Consider the following 11,435-nt stretch of genomic DNA (forward strand, 5'->3'; position numbering starts at 1 on the left):
AAATGGATTCATCCACGAAGAGCACACTTCTCCAGCGTGCCAGTAGCCATGGAATGTGAGCACTTCGAACTGCAGTCAGGTCGAGACCCTGGTGAGCTTCCCTGAGATGGTTTCCGCCAGTTTGTGCAGATGTTCTTCAGTTGTACAAACCTACAGTTTCATCAGCTGTCCGGTGGCTGGTCTCAGCTGATCCCGCATGTGAATGTAACGGATGTGAAATGGCTAGCTAGTTAGCGGGTACGCGCTACTAGCGTTTCAATCAGTTACGTCACTTGCTCTGAAACCTAGAAGTAGTGTTGCCCCTTGCTCTGCAAGAGCCGCGGCTTTTGTGGAGCGATGAGTAACGACGCTTCGTGGGTGTCAGTTGTTGATGTGTGCAGAGGATCCCTGGTTCGCGCCCGAGGTCGGGGCGAGGGGACGTACTAAAGTTATACTGTTACATTGATGCTGTTGACCCGGATCACTGGTTGCTGCGGAAAAGGAGGTTGAAAGGGGGGTGAGTGTAACGGATGTGAAATGGCTAGCTAGTTAGCGGGTACGCGCTACTAGCGTTTCAATCAGTTACGTCACTTGCTATGTTATGTGTGCAGAGGGTCCCTGGTTCGCGCCCGGGTATGGGCGAGGGGACGGTCTAAAGTTATACTGTTACATGTGGAGGTCCTGGGCTGGAGTGGTTAAACGTGGTCTGGGATTGTGAGAACGGTTGGAAATACTGCCAAATTTTCTAATGTGACATTGGCTTATGATAGAGAAATTAACATTACATTCTCTGGCAACAGCTTTGTTGGACGATCCTGCAGTCGGCATGCCAATTGCATTCTTCCTCAAAACTTGAGACGTCTGTTGCATTGTGTTGAGACAAAACTGCACATTTTAGTGGCCTGTAATTACCCCCAGCACAAGGTGCACCTGTGTAATGATCATGCCGTTTAATCAGCTTATTGATATGCCACACCTGTCAGGTGGATGGATTATCTTGGCGAAGGAGAAATGCTCACTAACAGGGATGTAAACAAATTTAGCTAACACAATGTGGCATTGGAACACAGAAGTGATGGTTGCTGATAATGGGCCTCTGTATGCCTACTGTATGTAGATATTCCATTAAAAATCGTCTGTTTCCAGCTGCAATAGTCATTAACGTCAACAGTGTATTTCTGATCAATTTGCTTTTCTTTCTAAAACAAGTTAATTTCTAAGTGACCCCAAACTTTTGAATGGTAGTATATATATATATTTTTTTAAACTTTATTAGAAGGGATTTCTCCGTTTTTAAAGGCCCTTTTTGGTGAGCCTACAAAACGTATTAGATCATCTTGAAATTCTGTGCTGATTGGATTTTATATTTGAAATTATAAGCTATTTTATTACATTTTTATAATGTCCCAAAACATTGTAAATGAAGGTACCTCACAGTAAAATAGAGGTACAACCATAGAGGTATGTGTTCTATATCTATGCAAGAATATTTATGAGTAAGAATATGTATTAAGTATTTGTTCTTTCTGGACACGAACACCCGTGACCATAGAATTATGAATTAATTTAATCGGATATATATGCCCGTGACACTGTATACGTCACTAACAGGAACTTGCCATTTCCTGGTTGTACTTATCGAAACCACTTATGCTTACAACAAAATGCTCAAGTGAAGTTGCTGTTATCTCCATTGAAACGACGAGACGGTTTAATTATAGTGTGCTAGTACGTTTTTATAGTGTAAGCCGACAACGAAAATGCAATTTCAAGGAGTCATGAGGATTCTTTTACCGATGTTGTGGGCTATTTCAACCTTCGCAGACGAAAAAACGAAGTCGCCAACAACAACAGGCATTACTGCTACTGGCATCACCAAGCATGTCACGAATTCGAGTGCCAGTAACACGACGTCCAAGAACAATCATAGCAAAATTTTCAACTCTTTCGAGGTAGATAGTTCAATGATACAAAGGGCCTTGTACGTCCTTATTGGAGTCACCACCATTGGCGTGTTCTATTTCCTCGTGAGAGCTGTGCGGTGAGTAGAACAAGCTGATGATGTTGATGAAGACCGACCATTATCTATTGGTAGCAATCGTTGAGTATTTATTTTTTTCTCCACTCGAGCTTTCAATGTCCGTGCGTGACTGTTAATGAATTATGTTATGTTTAGGCTGAAGAAAAGAACAACCTCTAAGAAGAAGTATGGGCTGTTGTCAAACTATGATGACAGTGTTGAGATGGCTGTGCTGGAGAGTGATGAGGAGGATGACACTGTATATGAGGCCAGGTCCCTGAGAAGGTGAGTGATCTAATGACAAGTAGATGCATCATCCACTAGTGTTGCTCATCATATACAAATCCCATTCCTTTGCACGTTTACATTGTAAGTTTGTACGACACTGAGGCTAGAGATTGCGAAAGTGCAAACTTGAAATACCTCAAACACAAGAACAAGTAAGCCTACCTCAAATAACCTTAAAGGACAGTTGTTATTGTGTACCATCCATATTTAACATGTTATTGTGAAAATGTGCAGTGAATCAGTTTCACCTTTTAACCTTAGTGTCCTCATTGATCATTGGGCTCCTGAGTGGCGCAGCGCTTTAAGGCACTGCATCTCAGTGCTAGATGCGTCACTACAGACCCTGGTTTGATTCCAGGCTGTATCACAACCAGCCGTGATTGGGAGTCCCATAGGGCGGCGCACAATTGGCCCAGCGTCGTCCGGGTTTGGCCGGGGGTAGGCCGTCATTGTAAATAAGAATTTGTTCTTAACTGACTTGCCTAGTTAAATAAAATAAATAAAACATGTATTTATTTAACTTCTCTGTTTGTCTTTGTCTTGTATTTATCAGATGAGTCTGGATCTTTTCAAATAACACACATTGGACTGGGGAAAGAATGGAGACATTCCTAAGATGCATTTTTCAACTGTTATTAAGGCATATTTTTCTTTTTCTCTTGGACCTGAAAAAAGGAAAACTGGCTTTCAAAAGGACTGCTCTATCCTCCAGTTAACACTTATTTTGTCTAGCTGCCTGGGTATGAAAAATACATGGTGTTTTTGGTGACCAAATAAACTTACCTTTTGATTCTAACTATGAAGAGGAGGAAATAGGATTTGTAACTTAACAGGGGTCTAATGCCAAAGTTGCTTAAGTGAATGTGAGCAGGATAATTCTTCAAATCCCCCTGTGCCCACCTTGAACTGTGCATAACAAACAACGAAAGATCTCTTCTAATCATCAACACGGATCCTCAATTTCCCGGTCGATGTGGTGTTGCCAAGGTTTAGTTTCTTTGTCTCCTGACAATATTCTGTTGCCATGGCATCCTATATATTTTGATGTCTACCTTGAATCATACCTGGACCATTAGTTAGGCTAGTAGCTAATAGCCTGATTAGTGAGTGCGCTTACAAACTACTGTAAACTAAGCTAGCCTACCAATATCCCCAACCCAGTTTGTACTATGCACCCGCACATGAATTTTGTACTGTAGGATGTACCTGCTCTATTTGGTAAGCTAGACCTAATAAGTTTGTAATACTTTCAAGAAATGAGTTGCTGAAAAAGCAAGACTTAAGCCAAAAATGCTGACAATCTTAGACAGTATGGAATGTGTCTAATTATAGCCCCATATTTATGCAGGCTAATCAATATGCAATTCCACTGGCGATTGAAAAATCCATCCCTTCCCCTCTGTTTAAGCTACCTGTAACTCTGTAGAAGAAGCACCTATAATAATTTGTTAGGCCTACTCATATCAGTTCAACTGTAATTTCAGGTTTTGGTTACCAGTATTTTCCCAATGCCAACCCATTGTTTTCAAATCCACCTAACAGTAAATTATCTCATGTGTTCTGAGAACCTTTGCTTTTTTTTCTTCAAAAACAACACATTTCAGAGTTGGATCTTTCTCCTAAATACATGGTTGCTGTTGACTGCAAAATCTACTGTAATTTGTCCAGAGACAGTTTGCTGTTGCATTAACACAAGCTACTAAATGAACAAGAAAGGGTCCACACAATCTATTTTTTTTATATATATATATATATATATATATATATATATATATATATAGCCTTTTCCAATCTGGTTAGTCAAATTTAAGGTTTTGAATTTATTGTGGTGTCTTAAGTTTCCATACCGTGCTCAAGTTGCAGAAAGAGGATCCCTGCATACGTATTTGTCACTACTGTGCTTGCTTCATAGCAATTCCCAGGGGACAATGAATACAATGTCACACATTGATTTATAAATTGAAACATCTTGGTTAATCGTGCCTACATTTCTGGGAGATTACTGCGTTATAGTTTACGTTCCTGATAATCAGAAGAAACACACAGGCAAGAGATTTTTCTTAAATGAGCATCAACCCCACTGAAAATCCCCCCCAGGTGTCCCTCTGGATTTAGCCTATTGGAAATTGATTGTAACCTTCAAACAATGTCAATGTCTGTACTAGAAATAGTCATATTTTCTAAGAATTTTAATGCCAGCTGGTCCTGAGCTCAAAACAACTGCCAAATCACTCCTTTCCCTCGTCATATGATTTGTTTCCTGAAGGTGGTTTTCTGTCTGCATTCCTTTGTCTGTGCAAATCTTGTATTTAACGGGAGCAAGGTCAGTCATATCATAAAGACCCCAGTGAACGAAGGCTTCAATATAACTTCTATGCTTTGACTGGATCTAACAAATATCATGGTTAATTTCTTGCCTTCGTCTATGAACTGTATGTACGTTCTGATCAGCAATATCATTCCTGTGTCAATACTGTGGCCTGTGTGATAGAGAAGTCCCAGTCGTGTTTTGAATGAGGCCAAAGTGTATGTACTGTATCTTTGTGTGTATTGAGTCTTGTATTCTCTGTTGATTTAATGACTAGTAGTGCTGTGTTGATGCTGCAGGTCTGAGGCCTTCTGGTTGGTTGGTGGTGGGATCCTTAGGCTGTTACGGTTGGCTCTTTTCACATAATGTTGAAAATAAAAAATAAATCAACGTGAGAGTAGCTTGTTTTGCTCCACATTGTGAAGGTTCTAACTCTCTTTCCATTATCTTTGTAGTATGCCATTTGAGATAACAAACTGTATACACGACAGGATAGGAGCTATTGAAACTGCTGCAATTTAGGAGGTGTATTGAATGCAGTGTCAATTAGATTCATTCACATAATATGGTGAATTCAAATGGTGTGGTCCCCAATTCTTCACATGACAATTATTTAGTGTGTTCATTACAAAGAATTGCCACCAGGTGGTATCCTAACTCCACTAGTTCCAGTTACAATACCCAAACTGCCAAGTTTCCGCTTAGCGCCATCTCTGCTCAGACAGGCCTAGAAGTTAAGAATGTTACCACGTTCGTGTGTTTCATTATATGTTCTCTAATGGGGTATATTTTCTCTACTCCCATTAGTCCTCTCTGATCCATCATCATTATAGCAGTTCATCCTACTGCTCAGTAAATTCTCATCTGAATATCCAAAGCATCATTTGGCTGTTTTTATACAAGGATGTAATGAATATTGCTTTCTTTCCAGATATATTTTAGGTAGGCACAAAATTGTTTTGGAAGGCAATCACACAAAATGTATTTTTAAACAATATTTGTTAAGTTTTATCCTTACATTATTGAGGAAATCAGAGTATTTTTTCACTTACTTTCCCTTTAACTGTTTGAAGAAAGTTGTATGGCTGGTTCACAGGACAACAGATAATGGTGTTGTAAAGAGGCCAGGTATTACAAGTAGCCTAAGTGTAGGAGGAAATGGTGCGTGTAACAGCCAATATACCCTATATTCACAAATAGTTAATCTCCCTCTCTCCTCCTTGTCAGTCCCTCTGTATATCAGTTGGAGAGGAGTCTAGCAATGCCAGGTGCACCCAGTGTGTGTCATCCTGGCCTGGGCTGCATATGCTTTTCCAATTACCTCTGTTAAACTCCACTGTGACATCCTCGCTCGATGCAAACATCCGAGACCCGGTCCCAGCCCAGAAGAGGATTTGCATTGGGTAATTCCGGTTGACTCGTGTCAACGGCAATTTGCTGCACTCCAAAAAATGTGGAGAAGCGAGCCAACAAGGGGAACGAATGCCATTGAGTGGCACAGCTGGAGCTGCGAGAAATTGTCTCCAAGAAATTTCACTGGAAATCCAATGACTGAAGCATGAAAATCTGATATTTAAAAGGGAGCGGAAGGGAAGAAAGAAGAGCAAAGACAGAAATGAATTTATTGCAAATCCAACTGTGGGACCGTATGGCCTGGGCTGGATCCTCTCTGCATTTCAATGAAGAAGCGAAACCGCCCAAGTGATGTTGATCATTCTTATTTTCTTTATCCTGCGTCATTCCGCACTCCATCTCCTTTCAGAATCTTCAGTGTCGGCTTTCATCTTACTTTTCACAAGCCGTTTTCAACACAGCAGAAATAATTTAAAGCAACTTTTTGAGCCTGTAATACATGGGGGGGGGGGGAATACATTGTGCTTTTGGATACACTCCATACTGTGAGTTACTTCTGTAAGGCCCACTTCAGTCCCTCAGCTTTTGGCTGTAGCACACTGGCTAAGAGGGAACACTGTTCCTATCAGATTATGCTGAATCTTATACAATGTCCTACAGTCTACACTCATTGATTGTCCTGTTTTCTGCACAAGAGAGGGGGTTGATAAGATAGAGAAAGCCTTTTCCTAGAGCAGGGGTAGCCACGGGCTGATTTTTGTCGGAGCGTATGGTTGCGGGGCTGGAAACGTAATTATAATTGTACACTGCAAATTCACTACAACTAGGCCCAATAAGAGATTGTATTTTAAAATACCAATAATTTCATACCTTGATTACATTGAGACATTACCATAAATGTACATTTTGTTTATTTGAGTGAACACTTGGGAGCAGATTTCCCCCCCAAAAAAATTCTAACTTTTTAGGGTGCCCCAAAAAATCACTTGCGTGCCAGTTCTGGCACGCGGGCCACTTGTTGCCGACCCCTGTCCTAGAGTGATGGATGACATCCCTAGAACTAAAATATGCTACTGTATATCTCATTCTTCCTATGATTATAGTATACGTATGATTAGTCATTTCAATAATATTTCATCTGCTGTGAAAGGGAGTTTAGAAAACCTGTTTACAGAGTTAGGGATCGGGCCTACCTCTCGAGTTCTCTCAAACTGAAACCAGAAGCTTGCTGTATCTATGGTACGTTTGGGGATTATGTCTGGCTGTATCTATTTATACAATATTGGCCCTGTTGAACTTGGGTGTGATATTCTGTCTTGCTACGGAAACTGTAGCAGAAAAAGCTTCAGTCAATTTCACAAGCAGTGTCGCCCCGAGTATCTTGTGTGGCTCCTACTGTGTGGCCCAAGGCACAGCTCTACCAGCCGGCACTGTGTGTGATGAGACTAGACGTGAGATGATAGTCCTTTCTCCACTCACTCGGAGGTCATTCCCAGCCACAGAAAAGCCCCCTCAGAAGCAAGAGATACAGAGGCAGAACTCGAGCACTCTCTCTTTCCTCTTCCTTTACTTTCTATTGAACCCTCCCTCTCTCCTTCTCCCCATCTCCCTCCGCTGTCTCCTGCCCACACACTCTCGCTTCCCATCTCGCTCCCCATCTTTCTCCCCTTTCCACCCACTTTTTCAAGTCAGAGGAGACGCTCGCTCCTGACCTTGCTCAATGCTTGAGTGGCTGGGCTGCTCCTGGCTGCTGGAGCGCTACTGGGAGACATAATAAACGGCGCCCTTTTCATCTCCGACACAAAGAACGAAGAGAAGAAGATTCCGGGGGCCTCAAAGGAAGTCTCCCGAACAAAGGAGACCTGAACTGAATAGATCTGCAAAGAGGAGAGTGGCAGGATGGGAGGTAGGGGAGGGGGAGCAAACTTTACTTCCATAAACACACACACAGACACACACACTCACAAAAGGGGGTAATGGTGATGATTGGTTATGTTAATTGTTTTGGTTGATGGTATTTCGGGGTTTGTTCTCGAGGCTTATTCACGCTGGGGTTGGCCGATAGAAGCACAGAGGCTAAACTTCAAAGGGTACAGCCTGCATTTCAGGGGCATCATTTATCCACCCAGTACTCCCCCTATAATGTTCCACGTGCAGTAGGCCATATTTGGTTCTTGGTGTGAGGATAGGGAAATCAACCCTTATTAATTGGATTGATTCATTGTAAAGGTGTAATGCTCACTCCCGGACCTGGTGGATATTGTGCAGCATCCAGGATGCCACAGTGGAGTTGAACACACAATCTATCAGTGGTTCTTTATTCATGGCACAGAGCGATTGGTGTGGCACTTTAACTCCTGTATTTTTTTGGACTGACATTTAGGGCCTGCTAGCGACTGCTTGGGAATAACTGGAACCGTGATGTGTGGAGAAGTGGAATTCGTTTGAATATCCACGGAGCCTGTATGGCTACCTGTATTTGCTCATGTCACTTTCTCTCCACAAAAGGAGAGTGGCAGGAGGGGAGAGGGGGATCCTGAGCAAACTTCACTTCCATAAACACACACAAAATGGGGGGTGATTTATCTTTTTACCATTTTTTACCATTTTGTTTTTCCACAGCACCCCACAAATAACACCACACACACACACACACACACACACACACACACACACACACACACACACACACACACACACACACACACACACACACACACACAAGCCCACTATACAACACATTGCCCAAGGTGATTGCCTTCAGAAAGTATTCAAACCCCTTGACCTTTTCCACATTTTGTTACGTTACAGTCTTACTCTAAAATTGATACCCCATAATGACTAAGCAAAAACAGCTTTTTAGAAATTATTGCAAATGTATAAAAAAAACGATCACATTTTCATACCCTTTACTCAGTACTATGTTGAAGCACCTTTGACAGCGATTACAGCCTTGAGTCTTCTTGGGTATGATGCTTCAAGCTTGTCACACCTGTATTTGGGGAGTTTCTTCCATTCTCTGCAGATCCTCTCAAGCTCTGTCCGGTTGGATGGGGAGCGTCACAGCACAGCTATATTCAGGTCTCTCCAGAGATGTTAGATCGGGTTCAAGTCCGGGCTCTGGCTGGGCCACTCAAGGACATTCAGAGACTTGTCCCGAAGCCAATCCTGCGTGGTCTTGGCTGTGTGCTTAGGATCATTGTCCTGTTGTTAGGTGAATTTTCGCCCAAGTCTAAGGTCCTGAGTGCTCTGGAGCAGGTTTTCATCAAGGATCTCTGTACTTTGCTCCATTCATCTTTCCCTCGATCCTGACTAGTCTCCTAGTCCCTGCTGCTGAAAAACATCCCCACAGCATAATGTTGCCACCACCATGCTTCACCGTAGGGATGGTGCCAGGTTTCATCCAGACGTGACGCTTGGCATTCAGGCCCAATAGTTCAATCTTGGTTTCATCAGACCAGAGAATCTTGTTTCTCATGGTCTGAGAGTCCTTTAGGTGCCTTTTGGAAAACTCCAAGTGGCCTGCACTAGGAAGATTCTTGGTGGTTTCAAACTTCTTCCATTTAAGGATGATGGAGGAGACTGTGTTCTTGGACCTTCAATGCTGCAGAATTTATTTGGTACCCTTCCCCAGATCTGTGCCTTCACAAAATCCTGTCTCTGAGCTCTACAGACAATTCCTTCAACCTCATGGCTTGGGGTTTGCTCTGACATGCACTATCAACTATGGGACTTTATACAGACAGGTGTGAGCCCTTCCAAATCATGTCCAATTAATTGAATTTACCACAGAATTTACCACTCCAAACAAATTGTAGAAACATCTCAATGATGATCAATGGAAACAGGATGCACCTAGCAAACAAGCTATTTCTGTTTTTCATTTGTAATACTATTGTGTGTAGATTGATGAGGATTTTTTTTTAATTTAATCTGTTTTTGAATAAGGCAGTAATGTAACAAAATGTGGAAATAGTCAAGTGCACTGAATAGTTTCCAAATGCACTGTATTGTTTCCAAATTCTGTCAAACACTTCTGGGTTTTTGTTTAACTTTATAATGTAAAAGCTCCAACGGTATGTAGCTGGATAGTTCAGTCCTCCAGTTTGTTATAGAGGGTGAATATTTTTTAATCGATGGCTATAAAAAGGTTTTTGCAACAATTAGAACTAGATTACAAAACTTTATCTATTGATCACCAAGATATGAATTTCCCAACAGACACAATCGTGGAGATGGATGGATATAAATTCCTAGACAAAATGAAATGATTGCACATGCATTATCCCAAAATGGTGTCAGTTTATTACAGGACCACAGCATGTGTAATAAGGTTCCTTTGTGTATCTCCAACAGAGATGTGACATTTCTGGGTGTATTACATGCATTCTGGCAGGAGTGTAGTAAGTCCAATGAATTATCTTCAATTGCAGTATTTCGTCTTAGGTTGTAGGAGCAGGTATGAACATTTTCACATCTGTGACCAAATGGTTCTCCTCAATCTCTTCCTTTTAGATCTGTTGTCAATTTCTTCCTTGTAGGTTCTGAACCATCAGGTAAAGTTTCAATCAACCCTTGATCTAACTTGGCAATTCACTTCTTCGGCGTAGCAGCTTTTTTCCGTATTCTTTTCTGTTCTAGATGCTTTAGATTCATCCAGATTCTGTTGAAGCGATTGAATAACATTTCTGAGTTGTAAGAACTTAAAGAAATCGGCTTTGGAAACTCCCAATCTTTCTTGGAATTGATTGAATGACAGTTGAGATCCATCGTAGTACACAAGTTAAAAATGCATGATGCCACCAGGACTTAAAGGTGTTGTCATTAAACATTGGAAATAAGGTGGGGTTATTCCAAATAGGGTGTGCCTGGCAATATTGGTTCATTCCACCTCATGAATTTATGTACATTTAGCTAAATACGAATGGAATTGAGAATCATTGGAATGTCTGTCTTTTTTCTTCAACTTCTTGGACCCGGGGTAGTGAATATATTTGAGATCTTAAGGTATTACATTGATTGCTTCGATACTCCTCCGTGCACAAGGATAGTCAGCTGTCCGTTGTTTAAGTGAACGCAGTTGTGCAGCCCAGTAATACATCTTCATATGAGGTAGCCTAGTTCAAGACCTCCAGCTTTATATCGTAGTGTAAAACAGACAATTATAGTCTTGACGTCTTTCCATTCCAAATAAAGAGAGCAGGTCATTTTATTTTATTTAAAAAAGTTGGATGGAATTTCAACTGTCAGGGCCTGGAATAAATACATCAACCTTGGTAATATACTAATTTTGATTATGTTGACCCTACCTAACATAGAAATAGGGAGAGATCTCCATCTCTGAACATCAGATTCATTCTTATCTATTAAATAAAAATCATTGACTTCCTATGCCTCCTCCAGATTGCATGGTATCAGTACACCCAGGTATTTCATATGTGTCTGTCCATTTCCACTTAGATGTACTTTCTAAGCCTGATAAGTGCT

The 11,435-nt window shown here is 41.3% G+C and overlaps 1 protein-coding gene across 1 annotated transcript; it reads left to right on the plus strand.

Annotated features, from left to right (window-relative positions):
* Positions 1-1,567: 1,567 nt before the first annotated feature.
* On the plus strand, positions 1,568-4,990 carry LOC129811001 (protein FAM174C-like). The gene is made up of 3 exons (XM_055862073.1): positions 1,568-2,020; positions 2,156-2,284; positions 2,841-4,990. Exons 1-3 carry the CDS (start codon positions 1,740-1,742, stop codon positions 2,842-2,844), a joined length of 414 nt encoding a protein of 137 aa, XP_055718048.1. The 5' UTR covers positions 1,568-1,739; the 3' UTR covers positions 2,845-4,990.
* The last annotated feature ends 6,445 nt before the right edge of the window (positions 4,991-11,435 follow it).

This window comes from Salvelinus fontinalis, chromosome 14, assembly GCF_029448725.1.
Source record: "Salvelinus fontinalis isolate EN_2023a chromosome 14, ASM2944872v1, whole genome shotgun sequence".
In the NCBI taxonomy this organism is placed as follows: domain Eukaryota; kingdom Metazoa; phylum Chordata; class Actinopteri; order Salmoniformes; family Salmonidae; genus Salvelinus; species Salvelinus fontinalis.